This window comes from Dermochelys coriacea, chromosome 18 (genome assembly GCF_009764565.3).
Source record: "Dermochelys coriacea isolate rDerCor1 chromosome 18, rDerCor1.pri.v4, whole genome shotgun sequence".
NCBI lineage: Eukaryota > Metazoa > Chordata > Testudines > Dermochelyidae > Dermochelys > Dermochelys coriacea.
This window is the reverse complement of record NC_050085.1, coordinates 11,604,183-11,626,724: the sequence shown is the minus strand read 5'-3', so window position 1 is coordinate 11,626,724 and position 22,542 is coordinate 11,604,183. Positions and strand designations below refer to the sequence as shown.

At 48.3% G+C, this 22,542-nt stretch overlaps 2 protein-coding genes across 12 annotated transcripts in view; one reads left to right on the top strand and one right to left on the bottom strand.

The window, feature by feature from the left end:
- Positions 1 to 19,379, bottom strand: part of MTOR (mechanistic target of rapamycin kinase) — a 103,845-nt gene extending 84,466 nt beyond the window's left edge. For 5 of the 8 annotated variants that reach the window (XR_006276351.1, XR_006276352.1, XM_043499984.1 and 2 more), the window contains exons 1-20: positions 19,233 to 19,376; positions 17,594 to 17,756; positions 17,138 to 17,246; positions 16,294 to 16,356; positions 15,596 to 15,828; positions 15,036 to 15,236; positions 13,915 to 14,049; positions 12,324 to 12,599; positions 11,880 to 11,988; positions 10,893 to 11,079; positions 10,574 to 10,702; positions 8,727 to 8,971; positions 8,005 to 8,220; positions 7,142 to 7,347; positions 6,371 to 6,493; positions 5,895 to 5,984; positions 5,711 to 5,803; positions 5,020 to 5,154; positions 4,510 to 4,639; positions 602 to 852 (exon numbers count right to left, since the gene is read on the bottom strand). Coding sequence is in view for 5 of the 8 variants with exons in the window: in XM_043499984.1 (XP_043355919.1) it covers positions 602 to 852; positions 4,510 to 4,639; positions 5,020 to 5,154; positions 5,711 to 5,803; positions 5,895 to 5,984; positions 6,371 to 6,493; positions 7,142 to 7,347; positions 8,005 to 8,220; positions 8,727 to 8,971; positions 10,574 to 10,702; positions 10,893 to 11,079; positions 11,880 to 11,988; positions 12,324 to 12,599; positions 13,915 to 14,049; positions 15,036 to 15,236; positions 15,596 to 15,828; positions 16,294 to 16,356; positions 17,138 to 17,246; positions 17,594 to 17,713 (3,051 nt within the window). In the remaining 3 variants the exon portion in view is untranslated. Of the gene's footprint in view, positions 1 to 601; positions 853 to 4,509; positions 4,640 to 5,019; positions 5,155 to 5,710; positions 5,804 to 5,894; positions 5,985 to 6,370; positions 6,494 to 7,141; positions 7,348 to 8,004; positions 8,221 to 8,726; positions 8,972 to 10,573; positions 10,703 to 10,892; positions 11,080 to 11,879; positions 11,989 to 12,323; positions 12,600 to 13,914; positions 14,050 to 15,035; positions 15,237 to 15,595; positions 15,829 to 16,293; positions 16,357 to 17,137; positions 17,247 to 17,593; positions 17,757 to 19,232 lie in introns of all 8 variants that reach the window. The other 3 variants (XR_006276353.1, XM_038377038.2, XM_038377035.2) reach the window with 3 other exon arrangements.
- A 153-nt stretch (positions 19,380 to 19,532) lies between these two features.
- UBIAD1 (UbiA prenyltransferase domain containing 1) overlaps positions 19,533 to 22,542 on the top strand; it is a 63,535-nt gene continuing 60,525 nt past the window's right edge. For 2 of the 4 annotated variants that reach the window (XM_038376651.2, XM_038376654.2), the window contains exons 1-2: positions 20,473 to 20,617; positions 20,931 to 21,496. In XM_038376651.2, coding sequence (XP_038232579.1) covers positions 20,974 to 21,496 — 523 coding nt within the window. In that variant the 5' untranslated portion in view covers positions 20,473 to 20,617; positions 20,931 to 20,973. Of the gene's footprint in view, positions 19,791 to 20,472; positions 20,618 to 20,930; positions 21,497 to 22,542 lie in introns of those variants that run through there. The other 2 variants (XM_038376653.2, XM_038376650.2) reach the window with 2 other exon arrangements.

The following is a 22,542-nucleotide window of genomic DNA, read 5'->3' as shown; positions in this document are numbered from 1 at the left end:
GTATCTCATGCAAGTTCCTCACTACATACACTCTTGAGGAAGAGGTTCTGCTACAGCCAGCCATCTTAGGTCAGATGCAGCTGAGGCCCATTCTTCTGATTCAGTTTTACATTTAAGTGAAAATTGCTAGTTAAATGAGAAAGAAGTGAGGTGCTGTGGAATCACTGTCCACTCAGCTGTGAATGTCAACTGACTGCAGCAAGTCAAATTCCCTGCACAGGAGGATGAAAGCACACCGCTTTGCTAGAGGTTTAAGATGCTACATGCAACATGTAAAGACACACTGTGCAGCAGGGCATAAAACTGCAGAGGCCACTGAAAGCTGTGGGACCTGCACAGGATGGCTTAAGAAGGAAGCAAAGTGAGAGCTGGCCATTTTGGAGGGGGGGTGGAGAGGGGAGAATGCTTGGTGGCAGATGTTTCAATGGAGAGGGAGAATGTTCTGATCAATGCCCAGAGGAGAGAGAAAGCAAAGCTAGTAGCTCACTTTTGCAGCATGATTGGCAGCAACACTCAGTGCAGGAGCACCCAAAGCCAGCCGCATTCTCTTTACAATGGATTCTTGTTTAGGGGAGGGGGAGCAAATTTCTAGCACACTCACCTCTCGGATGGCACCATCGCAAACCCGAATTACATTAAGAAACGTTGGCATGACCTGGGGCAGGAACTGCACACACTTCAGCCCGAGGGATTTGAAAATAAAGGTGATGGCTTGGACGACCATAGTGTGATGGTGGGACAAGGATTGGTCTCGGAAGATTCTCATCAGCGCTACCATGGAGACAGCAGGGTAGAACTCATCCAGAGGGAGGTTTCCCATGTTCACTAACATCTCACTGGTGCTGTAATCAGCTGGGAAAAGGTAAGGAAGGGTCACTTACATGTGTACACACAATGCACACCAACGCTGCACTTCAGACACAGCTGGCTAATGGTGGGGAAGAGGAATTTACATTAACAACATGCTCAGAGATGACCAGTCCATGGGAACTTAAACCAAAGCCCTGAGACCCTGAAAGTTGGATTCCGAAATTTAGAAGACAGAAAAAACGTGGCTGCATGGATATCTCAATTTTTCCACCAAAAGAATAAGAGTAGGGGAGGGGCATCTTTAAGGCACTGTGCCCCAACCTGCCCACTGCATGTGCTTCTTTGCTGAGACTCTGTTTATAGAAAGAGCCCAGAAGTTTTCAAGGTAGGAACTGATGGAAGAGGAGAGGTATGATCTCCAGAGTATTGGCCCCTACAGAGCCTGGACACTTCTTCCATGCATGGGGTAATGTTGCTAAACAGTCATAGGGGAACCCAGGCAATGGTATTGCAGACGTGCTACAGAGGAAGACAGAACGGTATAGCAACACTGTCTTGGCTCACTGCAGAAGAGATCCCCAGGATTCTGCCAGGTCACCAGGATTTATGGGGTTGGGTAGAGGCACAGCTCCAAGATTAACAGTCCCCTCTCTCCAAAATTTCTTCTGTCACAAGAGGTTGGGGGAAACAGGTGAAATGTACAGAATTTTCCTGCTCCCCTCCCATGCTCTTTGTGCAGGAGAGGGGAGTCTGCCCCCAGAAAACTAAAAGCTATCACTAACCGTACAGCTTTAATGCTCGCGGTTCTGGCCTAGCTACCGGTCATCTTTCTCAGCTGCAGTTCTTCAACACAACAACAAGAGCTAAGACTAGAGTGTCTCAACAATAACATGATCTGCCCTTTGATTGCACGTTACACTGCTGCTCATCCCTGGTGGCCACCCGGGAGGAAAATTCATGATCCCACTCTGCTTTTGTAAAAAAATGAAGGGACAACCCTGCCATTCTGGCCAACGTTCCTCTCCTAGGGACACACTTACTCATGCCCAAAGGTGCGAGTGCGCCAGAGCCTAGCACATGTCACCTGAGACGTTTGCCTCCGTGGCTGGATGCACTGCAGTGACTGACTAACTGACTTTGTAAAGCACTTTTAGATAGCTGGAGCATGACAGACACTGTCTCTCACATCCCATTTATATAATATTCTGCAATATAAACCTCTCCTGGGAATAAGCTACATTTGATTGATTGCCTCTTCCTCTCTCTCTTTAAAGATGAAACATCCCCTTCCTTCTTTTCCCATCTAATCAGGTATTTAAAATGTGGTATGCAGCATGCTAATTTGTAGCTATCGGGTAAAATTTTCTCAAGTGCCTCAGTCCCATTTTCAAATGTGGCATTAACATTCAGAGGGATTTAGGCTCATAAGTCATTTGGGACTTGTCTACACTTGGAAATTTACCAAGGTAACTATTCTGGAATATGAGTGTATCCACAAAGAGTTACTCTGGAATAAGTACTTTGGTAAATTTCCAAGTATAGACAAATCCTAAGGGTCTTTTGAAAATTTACTCAAACTTCTGTATCACCATATATTGCTCTACTACAAAGAAACCCCATTCCCTTTGCACTCTCATCCCTCTCTGTTTGTATTAGTATTTGAAAACTAATTTAAATGGTATTTTGTATTCCATACCTAGACTTCATTCACGCTAGTGGAAATCCAGCATAGCGCCACTGAATTCTTTGGATTTCACAAAAGAAAACCTTGCCAATGGCTGAGTGGACATGTCAATAGAATTATTTCCATTATGGGTGTTTATTTTTTAACTGTAACTTACTGTAAAGTCAGTTATAGTGAATTTCACATCTGGAGATGCTCATAATCTGGCTACTTATTTTTGTTCTGTTCTCTTATTTTGTTTATAGTGAAATTCATGCACACATACACAAATCAGTTTCACAGCTGAACCCAGAGGGCTTTTTACTGCCTTACAAGATGCTATATTGAAAGTGCTTAGAAATCTATTTGAATTCAGGGACAGTTTATCACGCTCCATCTGGTATTATATTTTTATTATAACAGTTGAAAGTGCCAATAAAAATTCCTACTAAAACCAAAGTACTGTGACGCCTGTTTGATAGTTTCATTTAAGCAAACACCTGGCAAACAGCTGCCTGTCTACGTCCCCACACCTTCACCAAGCAATTCAGCATTATTGCTCTCTGTTCAGGAAATGGATACACAACATGGGTAACTGCAGACAGGGAGTGAGGGACGTGGCCAGAACTTTGTCCTGAAGCAACCACATGAACTTCTACTTATGTTAGCACCAAAATTCAATGATAAAAGTAACAGGGTAAAACTACTGATATCCTCAATTGTATGAGTTTGACATACTCCATGGACACCTACTTGGAAAGTGTTTTTGTTAGATGGTTTCAGCCTTTTACTTTGATTGCAAGCTCCGCAGGGCAGAGGCCTGTGTAATTTGTCTGTCAGACACCATGCACCCCTAGGGTGTTACAGAAATAAAGGCCTAAATGGACAATAAAGCCTGTGCTCCTGAAACAAAGCTCATTCTAGTGCAAGAATACGTAATGAAACAGGTTAGAAGGTACTTTGAGAGAGGAAAAACTAGGTTTAAGCTGGTAATTGTTTAAAAAGACTTTCTGGTTGATCTTCATTCTCAGAATAAAACAACTGTATTCTGCGTTCCCATGAAAAGGGGAGAAGGGGGAACAGGGAAAACTTTCAAAGGAGTCAAACAGTTCTCAGGGAGTGGTGCTGTGACCTTGTAGACAAGCAGTCCTAAGTAAACCCTGTCAACTAAATGTAACATTTTTAAGGAGACACCATCAATTTAAACAATTCCCCACACATTTGCCTGAAATTTATGGACTATTGCTACAAGTAGCACCCAAGATCATTACAGATAAAAAATTAGAGGAGATTTTTCTCTTTTGGTCATTTTATTGCACATTTGACCACATCATGTGTATTCAGATTTCCCCTATATAGGCAGTCTCCCATTTCCATTAGCCTTTCACACAGCAACAGGGAAGAGAAAGACATTTTATAAGACAGGAAGGTACAATTGTAAAACCTCAAAAATTGGCAGGGAGATATGTGACAGGTGAATTTGACTTTCTCCTCTAATTCTAGTCAACAGGAACCCTCTAATATCAACAACAGTTAAAAAAGGGAACTTGGCATGGAACCCTCAAAGTATTTTCTGTTTCATGCATACTAATGCTAATACTGTGTGCTTCCCATCTATAGCTCTCTATGCGTATATCACAAATGCAGGTCAATATCATTAGCTCTTTTTTAACAAATGATGAAAGAGGTATTGAGATGTGACTCACCTTAAGTCTCAGAGGCAGAGCTGGGGAAAAAACTAAAGTCTCGACACTCTGTCTTATGCCCTGGCTACAGATAATGCTGCCTTTCCGTAGCTTAAGTCATTTCATTTTTGAGTGAAAATCCTGGTTACGTGTAAAGCCCATGGAGTTTTTGGGAAACACTCTTGGTTAGTATCCATCTAGCCCACCTCTCAGTACTGACTGAGGAAACAACCCAGATGCTGCATTACATCATTTTCATCTTTAGTTCCTGTGCGGAATGTAAAACCCAAGGCCCCTTTCAAACTAAACAGTGCAGGGTGCACACTCTTTCCCCAGTCTCCCTCTGCTTACAAGAATCCTGGCTGGATTTAGACTCCGACAGGCTGACAGCCGAAGCGTCTCGTGACTGGTCAATCATGCCAATATTCACTTTGTGCTTGTAAGGGTCCAAAGCCCCCAACAGTCCCAGCACACGGATAGCCTAGCAAGGGAGAAAAATCAAAAAAGAGAAGGCATGTCAAGGCATATCACCCATGCCAAGATCAAAACATTAAATGAAGCCTGAACCCACGGCTCTGGGTAGCTGGAGGAGGGAAGGGGAAGAAGATCGGGTGGTGGGAGAGACAGTCCCATCATATTCCAAATAGAGTGTACTGATTCTTCCCATCCACTGAAGTGAGCAACTTAACTAGCTTCCATTCACAGCCCCTTTAGAGTCCTGCCCATTATGCCAAACTATCCCGCAAATCAACCCCAACAACAAATCAGTCGTTTGTTCAGAACGTTAGCATGACTGACCTCGCCCTCTCATGCAAGTACGCAGAGGAAGTTGCCGCTGGGAAGTGAGCTTTGAGTTCCTACCTCTCTCCGAGTGCCCTGGTTCTGCTCGGTCTTCAAGAAATTCAGCAGCACATCCAGCAAGGTTGGGTATTTCCTGTACGGCTCCACCACATAACCCGTGCTGGCCACCAGTTGTCCCAGCGTCCACAGAGCCACCTGGAACGAATATAGCCCCAAATGGTTAGTTATGATCAGGCCAAGGAGCAAGTTACTAGTTGTCCTGTCACACCAGAGTCATTTTTCTTCTTTTAAAACATCTCAACTTCTGATTGCCTTCCATAGGCCTTGACACTGGAAGCCTCCACAAACAGGGTCTCTTTGTTAAGGGAAGGTGAAAAGTCAATTAACACCTGGCAACCTACAAACCTCAGGCTTATACAACATACACCACACCACACCACTCGGAGATATGACGTTTTTCTCCATTTCCTTCGGTCAGTGTTGGAAACGTGTCTGCAGCACTGAGCCTGATGCCAGTGTCTTCCACAAGAACTACTGACCTACGCTGGGTTCTCTAGCCACGTGGCAGAACACCCTGATCACAAGACAGAGTGGCACTACACTTTCCATCAAGAACGGACTCAGTGTTCCATGAGAGACTGACATTCTGAGCGAATGGTTTTTAGTAGCTCTGGTTGAGCGCACTGACATTTTACTGTATGCTTCTGGTCACAGAGGACAGCATGGCTTAGGGCAGGTGTCATATACGCACCTGTCTTTTCGCTAGCAGGGAGGAGTCCTGGAGCATGTCCATAATTATGATGAAGAGCTCATCCACCCACTTCCTCATCTCCAGCCCACTGACCTGTAGACAGAGGAAGGAAGGGCTCATATAGAACTGTTACAGGATTAGGCAGCAATGATAATGCCTTCACATAAAGCTGCAATACCCTTACCTGTGCCAGCTCCCCTATGGTAGCCAAGACGTTATTAATCACCCCTGGATTTGGATCTGGGTCAGGATCTTTCAGTTTCACAATCAATGCCTGTTAGATGACATACAAAAAGTTAGACTCCTCTGAGAAACTTCTCCCCCCTGCCCTGCACTGAGCAATCTCTTCCCTGACTCCTGCACTGGAAATGCCAGTAAGACAAAGCCCCTAACAGATGCTCATGGGTGCCAACGTATGTTTCAAAGATTTACAACATATTTCTATTACACTTTTCAGGTTTCTGCACATCCAATGTCTATCCAGGTCAAGCAGCTGCACACACTCAAGGTTGTAGTAGGGACCACACTCCAGTCTGATTATTATGCCATTACAGAGCAATGAAAATGGTGCAGCTCATGGTCACAGTTATTGTGTCATACACCTGTGTGCCAAAAGATCTCCCCCACCTAAAGTCAGCAGGAATTCGAAGAAGGCCCTACCTTAAGGATAGGCTCCATATACGGACGAATGAGTCGTGGGGCATTGGAAACCAAGTGACCCAACATCCTGGCGCTCTGCTCCTTTATTCTGCCAACACCACTGTGTTCCAGCTCCGTCAGGATCTGCACAAAGGGCAAACCAGATGCATTAAAGCAGAGCGAAGGCTGGAGAGCCAGCGTTTCCACATAAGGCAGCAAACAATGGAAGAGAGCAAAATAACAAGACTGATCCCATTCTCCTCCGCAACTCATAACTCAAGTGTCAAATGAGAAAGCAATCTCAGAAGCTGTATACAGGGGATCAGCCAAGGGTGCCCAAATGAGGCCATGGCTAATTTGTATAAAATGGAATGGAGTGCAACCAGACCCACCCCTAATGGGGAGGGAAAGCCTATGGGATTATACTCTTGGGTATGCGATACTCCATCTCAGTCCGAACAGAAGGCCCTCCACTCAAGGCAAAAAGCGTTGCACATGCTGGGACCTGAGTTACTACTGTCCTCTCCACCCTAACATGGAAGTTGGTGACTGCAAACCGCATAGAATTCTGAGGGCCGCTGATGCAAATAAATAAAACGAAGATGTCAACACTCACTAGGAAAGCATTGTCTTAGAAGTATCAAGCTGGGTTATAAATGGCCTTCCAGAAAGGGAGACCTAAATTGCACTGCAGCTATTCTAGAGCTGGACAGTCTGAATTCTTTAATGCCACCATCCCCACCTCAGTTAATAAGAACTCCATCCCCATCCTTAGCACCCTGTCTCCGTTACCTGTATTAACATCTTGCGCAGGAAAGGCATGACAAAGGCAGGGTTCATGCTGCTCAACCGGCCCACGGTGCAGATAGCCAGCTCTCGGATTTCAAACACCTGATCGTTCAGGGCCACAAAGAGAGCCTGCAGATTTTCTGCCTGGGCAAGATGGGCATCAAACCTCTCATCCAAGGAGGCCAACACACAGTAACGGATATCGGGGTCTGCAAGAGCATGATCACTTGTCTTCGCTCATGTTCAACTGCTGTTCTGACACAATCTTGACAGACACACTTGACAGAGAGCTACTGTCAATGAACAATCCTGCTAAAACCTTGGAGCAATTGGACAAGGACCCCAATGAGTGAGACACCAGAAGAATCTACCCAATGGTGTCTCATTATTGCTCTGTGCTGCCAAACAAGACACCCAGGTTTCACATCCAGGACAGTCTGTTGCTCCTAAAGCTAGCGTGACTGGAAGCATCGCAGAGAAAGGGCAAACCAGCCCCAGGTGACCACTCAGCCATTAACAGAATCCACCCAGTAAAAGGGGGAAAAAAGAGCGAGGTTCAACAAAAGGAGCTGGTCCCTCCTGAGTAATAACAATTGAGACTGTGATGTGGGACAGGCTCATACAACAAGGCAAGAGGCGGGAATGAAATTCTGAGGCCTCCACCTAGAACAGAGAATCTCTGGGGTTACATCAGTCTGCACTTGCTCTCTGCTAATACTCCCAAATCTGGGGATGGATTCAGAGGTCTGGAATCCATTTTATTTAGAAAGAGCAATTGCCTGGGTTATTGGAAAACAAGCCTGAACACTACCACAACCCTCTGTCCAGGCTCAGACAGCTGTATAGTGGCAAACCCAATACATTACCTGGGTCTGTTATCCCAACCACGAGCAGTTTGCTGAGAACGTCTGCCACCACCTGCACTGCAGTCTGGCTGACCACATGGGCATGACCACTGATCAAGTGGATGGAGGGCGTGAGAAGGCGAGAGCAGGTGCGGGCCGCCTCCATCCGGATCTCCTTGTGCTCACTGTTCAGGAAGTGATCCGCACAGTGCCGGACAAACTGGGTCAGAGAATGGCCTGGATGGGAGTGGGGAAAAGAGAGATTGGTTCTCACATAGGTTTACACCTCAGAGATTGGACTTTCCAGGGAAACAAACATGGAGCTGCAGACTGAGCGTGAGAGACACAGTTACTGTTTGGTTTAAAGTCTCTCCTCCTGTAACAGAAGCAGCTGTGTAGATGGGGTCAGCCAGAGCACGAGCTAGGTCAGCTCTTCTCTTCTGTGCCAGCCAGGGAAAAGGCAAGCCCTTCCTTAGATGCTTTTAAATCCATTTCTGAATTGTAATTCTAATTACAATATATACATATTTTTGTTACTGTGCACCCTCAACAGGTGACGCTTTCCAGAAGGCTCCCAAAACTCTGCAGTGAATTCAGCTGTGGGAACACATGCAAGCCATGGATATTGTTCTGCAACCTTAATTACAGCGTCCGTAGCCTGCAGTGACAATACTGACATGCACGCTTTCTGGGAGAGCCTTAACGCCTCTCACATCCACCCTGCTGCTTGCTTCACACCTTACCTTCAAACTCGAAGCTGCCCAGTGTGCGCAGGGCAAGGGTGATGCTGCCCACGTCACTGGCCTCAGGGATGTTGGTGAGGCTGGGAGAGGCCAGCTGGTGGGCAAGGCCCTTGGGCATGCCTGGGTGCCGGAGAGGTTTGTGCATTAGAACGAGAGAGAGCATTTTCAGCAGCCCGTCCTGGATGTCCTTCTTCAGCTGGGGGATTTGACGACTCAAGTCATAGAGCACAGCGGTCAGAGCAGGACTGAGGGCGACAAGCAGGCAGACACATTAGGACAGGAACAAGAATAGTTACATGTTTTGGCTTCTCATTCATGACTGCAACTTTGCCCATGAAAACATCACCTGGGGTGTTTATAATGTCACAGCAACACCTGCTATCACAGCACAGCTGCCTTCGTGCTAACACCAGAGCTAACAAACCAACTGCTTGGATTCTAGCCCACACTGCTGTGTTAGGCGCTACCAGGAATTATCTGCATGGTGGAACTCTAGAGGAGAGTCGTGCAAGGTACTCTGAACCTTGGGCTATCTTTGAACACTGCTCTGATGTTTCACAGAGAACAGAATGCAGCTGCAGGTTTATTTTAGTAGCACCTGCTGTGTTGGGTGCCTCATTCCTATACTCTGTAGGCAAAGGCTACCAATTCACGTCCAGGAGTTCACTTTAGTCTATGAAGCACTGTGCAAACTGGGAGCTAGCCGTTTGAAAGACTGCCTTTATCCGTATCCACCATCCTGGCCGAGGAGAAAAGCTGGGACACTTGTGTTAGGAGTCCCCAGATATGAACTCTGAAGGTGGGGGAAGGCTAGAGGTAGGACAGTCAGACCTCGAATTCACTTCCCCTGTGGGTCTGACACAGCTGGAATGTGTTGGCCTTCAAGGTTTTCCTGTTTGCCCACGTTTTTGCCTAAAAGGAGTGTGAGTGCTGGGAAGCAGGGGAGTCTGCTCTTGACTTCACTTGGACTAGTTATTTTATAGAGCAATTCTTTACATGATGACGCGTTCTCAGAACCCAACAGACATCTCATACTGAAGACAAATTGTGGCTTGTTGCCTTCTCAGAGGAGTAACCTCCTCCCAGCAGGATGTATACACACTGACAGTGCTGGAGGAGTCTAGCTGGCAGCTCCAGGCATGGCACGGGAAGCTCAGCACAGCAATGCACACACTTGCTGAATTTCAAATGCTGGCCCTGACTTCCAGACATGGGTAAGTGCTGAGCTTGAATAACCAGAGCAGCAGAAAGGCATGTATATCCATTTTACACACCTAAGTGTAACCAGGTTTGGATTTGGTCACGGGATAAAATTGCCCGTTTGAAAATTGTGTCTTTTCTGGTATGTTTCACTTTTGAGGGGAGTGTGCGAATTAGCTGACTCGAATGCACACCCTCACCCCAGCTGCCATCCCAAGAGCCGAAGGATTCCTTCTCAAGAAAATGGAATAGCTTCTGGCATATTTATACTCCATAGCAAGTTGTTTTTTTGGATCCTTGGATCTAAAGATTAGTTCTCACCCCTTATCTCAAAAAGAATTAAATTAGTAATAGCATAGTATTTTCATCCTGGTATTTGGCTTCTCAATGGCATGGGTGGAATGTCTTAGGAATTTCCCTAAAGCAGGACGCTCAGTGAACTATTTCCTGCAACTCAGGAAGGCAGACAACAATATAGTGTTTGCTAAGGGAAAGCATTTGACAGGCTTTTCTCTAAGGCTGATTAAGAAATCTGCTTGCTGGAGTTTCATAACTCACTTTTATACATACAGTGATCACTGTTGCTCATGGCCAACAATGCCACTCAGTGGCTAATGGAAGAACTTCCTAACATATCTTATATCTACCTCAGTCCCACAGCCAACATGGGTTCCAGAAGCTCTTTGATGTCCTGCTGGATGCAGGGTCCCATAGCTCGTGCCAGCATGCTGATGCAGGTGAAGACTGTGGCATCCACCTGCATGGACTTCTGCCTCCTGAAAACAGACACCATAAGAGCTATTTATCTCAGAGTGCAATCCTGCATATCTCTTCAACCCTCTCACTTATCAAAGTCTCATGGGAACACCTATCAGTTTAATAAGCTGTCACACCCCATTGTCACACCCAAAATGGCATGATCAGCAGGTGTCTATCCAAGATCCTCTCTAACCTTCACACACTCACTTGTGGGCGAAATCTTTTGGTGGGAGTGCTGCTTTGATGATTTCAAGGACCTTGGGCAAGTAGGCCTGGAACTCAGACCTCACGGCTACAGAAAGCAATCCCAAGGCTTGGAAGGCTGCTGTTCGCTCCTTCTCCTTCTTCACACAGCTCAGGATGTGGTTCATTGTGTCCGGAAGGTACTGATCAGCTGATCACAGGAGTAGAACAAGACAATCAATGAGTTCATTTGGTCTCATAGAGCAGATGCAAACTTTTTATGAGATTATGAGAAACCAAATTCCTAGTGGCCTGTGTGGCTAAAAGCTCAGTCATCCCTTTCATACGATCCCCACTACGGAAACAGTGCAAGAGAGAACCTGGCAATAATCGTTAAAAGATGCTTCCTGTAAGCAAGGTGCCAAGGAGTTTATTACTTGTTACTGCAGCGACCGACTGGGATTTGGAGGTGAGGAGAGACACTAATAAAGCTTTAAGGTAAATCCAGTTAGAGCCATATTGACAGTGCTCCTCTAACTCCAACTACTTTGGTTGTTCTCAGCACTTTGAGTGATTCAATTTTTGAAAGGCCAGCTGGGATTTTCTGTCATCCACAGACGGGAAATCCAGATTGGACGTGGCTGGTAACTGGGATATAAGTGAAGGGAGGAAGAAGGTACAGATCAGCACGGATCATGGCATGCTCAGGGCGCATGAAAATGAGGTACTGTTTTGATTAACGCCCTCAACACGGAGTCCAGGCAAGGGCTTTCACTCTGCCAGTTTTACAAAGCAGCGAGCTCCCATTGGATGTCAAGGACTACTATCCAGAGGCCAGTAACTCCCACTACTTAAAGTAGGAATCAAAGTGCTAGTCTGTACAATGCCAAGCACCAGGATTTCTGCTGCTGCATTACCTGTACATAGGTCAAGGGGACCACGTGAGCAAAAACCTCCCCAACTCACCTTCAGCTGCACCCCCAGCCAAAGCCCAGCTGCAAGACCCCTCACCTGTGAAGGCAGAAGGCCGGAAAGCAGCCAGCCGCGGCAGTAAATTGAGGATTGTCATCTGGATCAAAGAGTTCTTGCTGGTTCTGCACTTCAAAACCCAGAGGCACACCTGAAACCAGAGGGGTTGGGCTTTAAAGGGTGCAGTCATCCTTGCCATGTGGGGATCGCTAGGTTTTCCACTGTCACTCCACTGCATCACTCCTCAGAAAGGGTTATAATTATACCTGTGCCACAGAGGGTTACACTGAGGCACAGAGAAGTTAAGTAGATCACTCCAGGACACACAGGAAACTAGCATCAGAGCCAGGAATATAGTTAGTGACCATGATCCAACTATTGGGCCATATTGTCTCCCAGCAAAGGGAATGGAAGGAAGTCACACTAAGAGTCTGGTCTCTGTGCAGGGGATTTGGGGAGGCCGCTAGAGAAAAACCCACAGCTCACCTGATCAAACTTCTCCTCCATCAGATCCCGACAACATCGACTCTCGACCAACGTTGACTTTGCTGGGACAGGCGAGGCTCCAAACCCCATGATTCCTTGATGGGGGCTGTACCCCAGGAGCCCAACCAAGGCATTTGACTGCGGGGGCTGTACAGACTGGAAGCTGGTGAAAGGGGTGATGTGGCGAGGCTTTGTACCGAAGCCCAGCAGGTCTTTGCAGTATTTGTCGTGCACCATCTGCTGCTGCGTGATCTCCTCCATCTCCTCTCTGAGGCGCTGGGCACAGAAAAAAAACACTTTCAAAGGCAGTTAAACAGAAGAGGACACACACAACTAACAAACTCATGGACCCCACACCAAGGGGGCTATATGGCACGGACTGAACTTCAAACCAGACATGACATCCAGGTGCCTTACATGCAATAGATTTGCCTGCCAAGTGGTCAGCAGTGAGACAGCACAGGCAAAGAATTCTCTTTTTGGCTTCAGAGTGGGAAAGAATCAGGGTCACCCAGTGAAAGTCAATGAACAAGGCAGGCTAGGTATGGCAATGGCCCTAACTCTTGTGTGAAATGCTGTTTCCTTTGATTGAGGAGGCAGTAGGTGCAGGGTTGGAAGTGGTGGGGATGGCCTAGATGATGTCTCGAGGTCCCTTCTAGCCCTACAGTTCTGTAATTCTGTGAATTCACAGTCTAGCAGGACTCTTAGAATGTGCTGAGTTTCACATGATTAAACAGTACTGGGCACTAACCTGACCCTCACTTCCAACACATTCAACCACTTCCTATGAACCCACCAGCCCCTACGAACACACCTTCATTTCAAATTTAATTGATGCCAACTTGCTGCTTAAATTAAACACTCCATATAAGGTTAGAACCTATCAGGCGACCATCCTATAGCACACACATTGAACAGACAGTGATGTATCTGTCCTACCACATACAGTCACAGGGGACAGCATAATGCAAGAAAGGTTTGAAGCTACAACTGGGAAAAGATTGTGGAGGAGTAATTGAAACTAAAGAGGGAGAGAGATCTATTCACGCACCTTGTCCATCCCAAGGGACGGAGGCAGAATTGTTCCCTAAAGGACATTCTCTAGTGCTTTTTCTAATCTAATTTTAGTCCCAAGCAATTGGGTTTTCTTTTCCCTTGGGAGACTGCCCAACCTCTCATTTAATTCACTGCCAGGATGTGTTCCCACTTTCTCTGGCTATACCCTCCTATAACACCCTGCACAATTCCTCTCCTTCCTTTGTGCTTATATCCCACAAATATCTGTACTTGCTGCTCCACACATCCAGTTGTCACTTAGAGCTATTTAATGTCACTTTCCATCATGAATGAACCCTCCTGTCCCTAAACATTTGTTATTGTTCTACTAATTCCCTTCACTTTGCCACTGTGTTTGTGACAATGAAACGCCCTAGACCCCAGTTGCTCGTGAACTTCTCCAGCTCAATCTACCCATTTCCAACCCAAGTGGATTAGTCGTATCTGCCCCACTTTATTAAACTGAACGAGGAGACACCTCCGTTTAGCCAACCATAGCACCAGACACTGGTTGCCATCTTGATAAGTCACTCACCTCGCCCTCCATGCTGCTGATTCTCACTAATTCGTTGAGGATCAGTAAGGCACCATGGATTCGGTCGTCACGATTCATTCCCTTCTCCTTGGCTAGAGTCTCATCAAAACCTTTCTCTGCCTCTTCGTATGTGTGCTGAACAAAGATAATAGCAACCTTAACAGAGACCAAGTCCCCCAATGTAGAACAAGGGAATACAGGAAGTCAGTAGTTACTGGGAGCCCATAAGTTCCAGGAACGGCTAAAACCTCAGCTGATCAACACTAGAACGGAGCGCTGGATAGTTCTGACCCAGTCTACTCTGGCAGCCAAACTGTTTTCAATAGAAAGAGTGGACAAGGAGACCTGCATCTTCCATCCTCTCTTAAGAGCACACCATTACCACAGCATACATGGGGATTATGTGAAATGTGTGTTGAGGCCTTTCAGTTCTTGGCACCCTGGTCATGTTGCCAGTATGACATGTGCTCAGGTCTCACTGTGTCAAATTAATTTGATCGCATTGTTCAAGCCTCACATGTGGATTTAGAACTCTACATTGTCAAATAAGTACAACCCCTGGCTGCAGTGTTGTAACCTTGCCATTGCTGACTGGCTCTTTGATCACTGATGCTGAACATACTCTGAGGTAGCAGAGCCTAGAAAATCTGCATGTGTCCTAACTACTGAGGATTTTGTTCTACTGTTGGCAACAACTTACAGACAGTACAGTTTTCAGAGTAGCAGCCTTGTTAGTCTATATTCGCAAAAAGAAAAGGAGCACTTGTGGCACCTTAAAGACTAACAAATGTATTTGAGCATAAGCTTTCGAAGTGAGCTGTAGCTCACCAAAGCTTATGCTCAAATACATTTGTTAGTCTCTAAGGTGCCACAAGTACTCCTTTTCTTTTTAGAAAGTACAGTAGATCCCTGGTGGAATGGAGTATCTCACATGCTTTTGTAGAGGGTAGTGTAAACAGTTTGGTTCAGCATGCTCTAGAGGCCAAACCATTTTCAATCCTGATTGAAAGAGGCCAACACCTACTGACATATGGGAATCAGTCTCTTGGCTTTTGGTGCTGACAAGAGTTTTCTGAACTCTGGAGGAAATCTGTTCCAAGATTAAGGGATTATTTCCTTACTCTGTACCACTGTGGCTTCTGCATCTCTTTTGGCTCCCGCTGGGTGGTGAGGATAAGGCAGGCTCTTAAGGCAGACACTGCTCCCTCTCGGATGGCCTGCTTGGGATCCCACACAGCAACAAAGATGTTATCGAAGAACGGCTGCACCTGCTGGAAGAAGAAGGTGGGCACGCTGATCGCCAGCTCACGCAGGACCAGAACCTGGAGAGAGGAAGAGAGATGGTGGCGTTAGGCACGGATTGGAATTCAGAGACTGACCCCTTCCCTGTGTCTGTTTACACTGTAAGCATTTTGGGGGCAAGGACTATCTGCTCTGCATTTGTACATTGCCTAGCATAATGGGGCCTCATTCTTGTTTGGTCCCAAAAGACTATAATAATGAACACGGTTTATGGCAGACTAACTAGCCAACATCAAAACTTCTCAGATATACAATTGTAGCCATTCCAGTCCCTGGCAGCTCTAATTCACTGCATCTGTCCATCTATATACATTGCTCCCATCACCACTACTCATGATTAACCAGCCCTTTCCCAGGAAGGCTGAAGAGGAGTACATACAGCCGCGTGTCTTCGACCTTCATTCCTATCAGCTCCCAGCCACTCCAGAGCCCGTTTCACCTCGAACTCCACATATTCTGCCGTGAAGGTATCACCTGCCAGAGCAAGGCGCCCGATGGCCTTGGACGCCATCTCCATGACGACAGGGTCATTGGAAGGGAGTAGGTTCCGAAGGTAATTGGCAAACCTGCCGATGCGGGTGGCATTGCCTCCCTCAACGCCGATAAGGCTCGCTGGGGAGAGGGAGAACAGGATTTAAAGCTCTGCCACTGAGTCAGCTTGCCCAACAGTAGTGTAGTCCCTGGAGAAGAGTTAGTATTCCCTATCCATTCTTTAGAGACTCCCATTCTCTCTTCCTAAACCAAAAATCCACCAGAGAAATCAAGCAGTAGGAAAGGGTCACCAACCTTTTAAAGTTAGAATTTGTTTAGTAAACAGGGAATTTATCAAGTCCTTTCCACAGGTCACAGCTTTTCCACCCTGGGATTGTGGGCCCATTCCCAATTGACAGGCATCCATATGCAACCACTACAACTGGCCCCCTTCTTGACAGTCTCAGTAGAGGTGCCAAGGACTGAACCAACTAAGGAGACTGAACGCTCCCTCACCCCTAGAGATTGTCCCTCCAGGTCAAAGTTGAGGCACACTGACAGAGGGCAGTGTGGATGAAGTTTGCACTGCTGGTGCCTGGGTTGTATCTGCTTTGTAGCTAAAGAGGCCATCAGTGTCAAGGGTTGTCAATCCAGAACCTTTCAACAGCACTAAATTCACAGAAACAATTTTAAAGTGATACTGTCAGCTTCGAAATCAGATGCGGTCAACAAAGATTTCTTTTCCTAAGTTACTTCAACCCCTCCAGACACCTTGGGGTTGGTTTGGATATGGCTGGTGAAATCAACCCACAAGCAGTTTCTACATAGTTAACAAAAGGCAAATGCTAAATATACGGGGTATTTTGTTGGAAGGGTGTGTTTTTATACAAGTTACCTGCATCTCTGTGTGCCACAGAGTTTGGGCAGCTTTGCCACGCAAGAATGAAAGCACAACAGGGCAAATGAGGGAGATGCTAAACAAAATGAAGGCAAAAGCCATTTAGATCCCTCCACAGGGATGGGGGCTGCTGCCCTTGAGCCAGCTGACTTTAAACAAAAAAGAATGAATGTTCTCAGGCAACAGGGAGCCCTCTTTGCCTCGTGACCACCAATAAAACTGGACACTGTGAGAAGTCTTTTCAGAAGAGCTCAGGGCCAGATTTTCAAGTGCTCAGCACCCACATTGGGGTCAGATTTTCAAGTGCTCAGTTTCCAAGGAGGCACTAAAAGGGCCAGATTTTCAGAAGTGCTCAGCATCCAGCAGCTCCCATTGTGACACCTATGGTCAGATTTTCAGAAGAGCTCTACATTCCATACACACCCAGTGCACTGAACTCTCTTAAATATATCGGGTATCTCTTGTGAACACGGAGTTCTCTTGACAATCCGTCCCAATAGAACGGCAATGTGAAGGGGAAGTTCACCAGAGGCTCTGAAGTCCTTCACTCACCTATAGCCAGAATGCCTCCTTTCCTCTCGTTCGCATCAGAGCTAGAGACCAGTTCAAATATGTGGTGATTCAGCTGATCGTAGAAGCGGGTGGATTCCTCCTGGCTCATCTGCACAGGTAATGAATTCAGATCAATTTACCACCTCTCCTCCACTACATATGCCCCAGATAAAGAAGGGCAACAACACTTTTCAGGGCTCCCAAACTCAAAAGCAGTAAATTAACTATGGGATCCAAACCCAGAGGAATCAATTACATCTCCTGCCTGTGCCCCTGCCCGGTTAACCCAGCCCCTGATCTGGTGCCTGCTTGTGCCCATCCCACTCTAGTACCTACCTCAGCATCCCAAATCTCTACCACCCCAAGCATCCTAGAGACACACCTCACTCCCTAGCTAAATAGCACAAACGTGTCTCCCCAGCTAAATGCTGCTGCTCTCACATCTGCAGCACTCACCTCACGGAGCTCCATGGTGACATAATGCTGCAAGTCCTTGGCAGCTTTTGCCCTGATTTCTTCATTGCGGCTCTTCAGCCCGCTGGCAAATTGCTGAAGGATGGACACAGTGCTCGACATGATGGCGGTGAGTCGGGACTTGGGGCATCAAGTCCAGTGGATTCTTTAGACAGAAAAACTGTTTATTGCTTTTGGCTAGTACAGAAGCCAATCACAGCTCCCTCCACCACACAGCTCCTATTTACTGCTCCCAAATACACATCTCATGAGAAACAGAGGGCTTCAGATGGCATAGTAGCTACAGAACCCCATCAGATATATGACAGGGGTACAGGCTCCTTGGATTCCACAGACCTAGGCAGCTTTCAAGAATTTTGGCTCGCTAGGTCTTTCGGCGCACCCTAAACAAACCAGCCCCAGCTCAGCCTGCCGACTCCTGCACTCTCAGCACAAAGCGCATTCATGGGTACATGTGACATGCCCAAATTAAATCCATGCCCAAATACCAAGATGGGGTTATGCTTCAGAGGTGTTCCCAGTCAAGCAAAGTTACAAGGAGGATAAGGACCGCTTGGTGTGCATGTCGATATTGTTACTTCAGTTTGCTTCTCTACAACCCCCTTCATCCAAGAACCTCAAAGTTCTTTACAAGCCTCAACGCTCCTAGGAGCTGATAAGCGCTATAACCTCCAATGTGTATTTTAAGGGCTGAGAATCTATTCGTGCCAGCAACACTCATTGTAATGGGATGTTTAATGTTGTGCATGTGTAGAGACCATCTTGGTGCGGGCCTTTTTTTCTTTAAAGTTTAAAAATAAACCATTTTAGAAAGGAGGAAACTGACGCACGGGGTCTTCAAGTACTTTGCTGCAAGGCAAACAGCAGGTGAGTGGCGGAACTAGGACTAGAACCCTAGTAGCCCTGGGATCCTATTCCTCACTAGCCACTACTCCGCCTCCTTAAAATCCTGGGGTACAGCGGATGCCCCTGGGGAATCAGGAGATAGTGTGGGATCTTTCCTGCTACCAGCATCACCCGAAAAGCCATGATCAGCTTCCCAGGCTGGAAGAATAGCCTAAATAGTAACCTTCTTCCCTGGTGAGGGAAACCCGTTAGCAAGGAGCGGGGCAAAGGGGTGATCGCAGTCTGTCTATCCGGGGCAAGCAGGGCCTGCGCACACAGCCAAGGGCAGAGGCCTTGCCTGCATTAGTGGGGGGCACAGATGCAACTAGCCGCGCTGGGAAAGCCGGCGCAGACCCAAGGCCACGGTCCCAGCCACCCACTGCCCGGCCCAGGGCGGGGAGGCCCCGGGGGTGGAGCGGCGGCCGCCGGCCTGGCTGACAGCTCCGGGCACGGGAAGGGAGGGGGCAGCGGCGGGCGCTAGCCCGAGGGGAGTCGGGCAGCTCCCGTGCTGCGGCGGCCGGCGGGGGAGGGACCCGCGGGAGGCCCCCTGCCAGCGCGGCTCGGCTCCCCCGACAAGCCCCCAGGGCCGCCCCCATCCCCGCTGCCGGGGGGCCTGGGCCAGCCCGGCCGGCCAAGGGGACGCAGCCTCTGGGGAGCCAGGCCGGGGTGTCCCTGCTGAGGGGGAGGGGGAGGGGGAGGATCCCTTCCCGGCGCCGGATCGGGGCCCCGCACTCACCGCCTCCGGCCGGCCCAGCCGCGCCGGCCCCCTTGCGACCGGCTCCCCAGCTTGGGCCCCGCGTTTCCCCTCCCCCGCTGCTGTCGCCGGGCCGGCGAAGACCCGCTAACCAATCGGCGCTGAGGGGAATGTGACCAGCAGGTGGAGCAGCCAATAGTTTTAGGAGTGAGGAGGGGTTCCTAGAGGCTCGTGTTTCCACCCCCAAATAACTGCCGGAGGCGGGTGCAGTCGCTATTGGCCAATCAAAGGACAGATGGTGATATACTGACACTTAGATGCACCAATGAGAAGTTGGATGCCGTGTGATTGGTTAGAATTCAGAGCTTGCCCCGCCTTCGGAAAGCCACATTGCTTCCGCCCTCTCTGAAGCTGCACGGCATTGTGCGCATGCGGGAATCGATTTAATTTAAAAAAAAAAACAACCCACCATTGAGACGGTAAGAATTTTTCGCCGCGTGAACACTTGGTCCTTCTATCCCCTCCAGCTTCTCGACTGCTCTGGGTGCAGCCTGTCCTGAAGAGCACCAAGGGCAGAAGAAAGGCTCTGTTACCGTAATGGTACGTATAGACGCTAGCCACTTCTGTGACCCCTAGTTTGCCTAACAGTGGAAAATAGCTATTAGCTATGATCATCGATACAAAACATTTAACGTCTATGATTTACCGCTAATATTAATGGTTAAGGGTTCATATAAACAGACTTGTTATTGATACTAATGATTAGATGTTAATATTCGCTAATAGTTAAACATTAATTGATAATTTAATAACAGTGACTCAGATTAACGTTCCAGGCTTTCCCTGTGGCACTTCTTTCCAGATGATTTGAGTCGCCCCCACATATTAATCCCTGTGGATTGTTATCCCCAGTTTGCAGATTGGGGGAAACGGAGGCTCAGAGAGGGTAAGGCTCTGACCTTGCAAGCCACGGCAGGGATAGACTCGTCCGCCTGCAGGAGTCTATGGGGCGGTGTGTGCATGCAGCATCCCGAGCACCCAGGGTCGCAGGGCTGGGGACAGGGGAGTCTATTCTCTAGGGTTAAAGAAGGGGGATGGGGCTCAGGACTCCTGGGTTCAATCCACAGCTCTGCCACGGACTGGCTGAGTGACCCTGCGGGAAGACACCCCCCCACACACACACACACCCCGTATTACTCGTATTCTGGGGCTCTTCCTTGTCCCTCCCCCTGGGCCCAACCCGGCTGCTCCCCCCGCCCCGGCCCAGGGCTCCTCCCAGCGAGCGGAACCTTGGCGAGCAGCGCCCTTGTTTCCGGAGGGGCCGGCCCTGGCTGGCGCCCACGCGGGATGGTGGCTGGGGTCCCGAGAGCCCGGCTCGCTCGTGAGCGGAGCCGGAGCGGCCCCCCCGGGACCCGGCTCCGCAGCCGGTGAGGGGGCCCCGGAGCCGCCCCATGAGACGGGAGAGCAGAGTCCGCCCCGCCCGGGGGCTTTTCCCTCCCGCAGGGGATGCGGAGGTCGCGGGGGCTGAGGCGCCCCACGGGGAGGAGGAAGCCGGGGAAGGACCCGGGGCTGGGAAGGGGCCCGCCCCGCGCTGTGGGGTCCTTCGCTGGGTGGCCGCAGCTGCAGCGGTTCGCGTCGCGGGGCGGGTATCTCCGGGGGCTCTCCCCGGGGCTGGGTGTGTCACTGGCGAGGCCCGCGGGGCTTTCCCTTTCCTGATGCAAACTCCCCCTCCTTTCCCAGGTCTGCCTCCAGCGCCTTCTCCTGAGTCAGCTGCGTGAGGAGCATGGAGTCTGAGGCTCAGAGTGAGAAGATTAGCATCAGCGCTGAGAGCCCCAGAGGAGGTGACGTGGGGGAGCTGGGCATCGGGCTGCCCAGCTCTGCCAAGGGCCGCCCGGGCACCTGGAGGCAGAAATGTGCCGCCTACGTTCTGGCCCTGCGGCCCTGGAGCTTCAGCGCCTCTCTGACCCCAGTAGCCCTGGGCAGTGCCCTAGCCTATCGGTCCCATGGTTCCCTAGACCCAGGGCTGCTAGTGGGCAGTGCAGTGGCTGTCCTGGCTGTGCATGGAGCAGGTAACTTGGTTAATACCTACTATGACTTCTCCAAGGGCATTGACCACAAGAAGAGTGATGACCGGACATTGGTGGACCAGATCTTGGAGCCTCAGGATGTGGTCCGGTTTGGGGTCTTCCTCTATACCCTGGGCTGTATCTGTGCTGCCTGCCTCTACTGTCTCTCCACTCTCAAGCTGGAGCACCTGGCCCTGATCTACTTTGGGGGACTTTCCAGCTCCTTCCTTTATACTGGAGGTAAGGACTGTACTTCATACTCTGAGGCAGGAATTGTGTGTGAAATGTATATCTGGTGTATGTCAGCTGGTTTGGTTCATTATCTGTGTTCTCTTCTCCATGGATGGAGCTGAGTTTGTATTATCTGAACAGTTCCTCATTTGTTGTTAGCCAGATCTAGTTTAAACTGAAAAGTAAACTAAAGAGGTGTTTTAAGAAATGCACCCAAGATTAATGAGCAACACTGATGTAGAGTAGGAACGTGAAATTTTTTGTGGGACTTATGAAGATAAAATGTCTTTGGCCTCTTCAGTTCTGCTGCTGGGTGGTTCAAGAAACACCCAAAGTGTTGCTATAGATAAGATTTAAGCAATTTCTAGGATTTGGAGGATATCATTTGAAAGATGTAGCAGCTGATAGTTTAACCTGATGGTTGCATCTGCTCAGGGCCAGATTCTAATATCTGTACTCATAAGAACGGGCCTACGGGGTCAGACCAAAGGTCCATCTAGCCCAGTATCCTGTTTTCCCACAGTGGCCAATGCCAGGTGCCCCAGAGGGAATGAACAGAACAGGTAATCATCAAGTGATCCATCCCCTGTCACTCGTTCCCAGCTTCTGGCAAACAGAGGCTAGGGACACCATTCCTGCCCATCCTGGCTAATAGCCATTGATGGGCCTATCCTCCATGAATTTATCTAGTTCTTTTTTGAGCCCTGTTATGGGGTCTTGGCCTCCACAACATCCTCTGGCAAGGAGTTCCACAGGTTGACACTGCATTGTGTGAAGAAATACTTCCTTTTATTTGTTTTAAACCTGTTGCCTATTAATTTCATTTGGTGAATCCTAGTTTTTCTGTTAAGGAAGTGTTGTTTACTACTTCTCATATCTACTTTCTCCACACCAGTCATGATTTTTATAGACCTCAATCATATCTCCCTTAGCTGTCTCTTTTCCAAGCTGAAAAGTCCCAGTCTTATTAATCTCTCCTTAGACGGAAGCCGTTCCATACCCCTAATAATTTTTGTTGCCCTTTTCTGAACTTTTTCTAATTCCAGTATATCTTT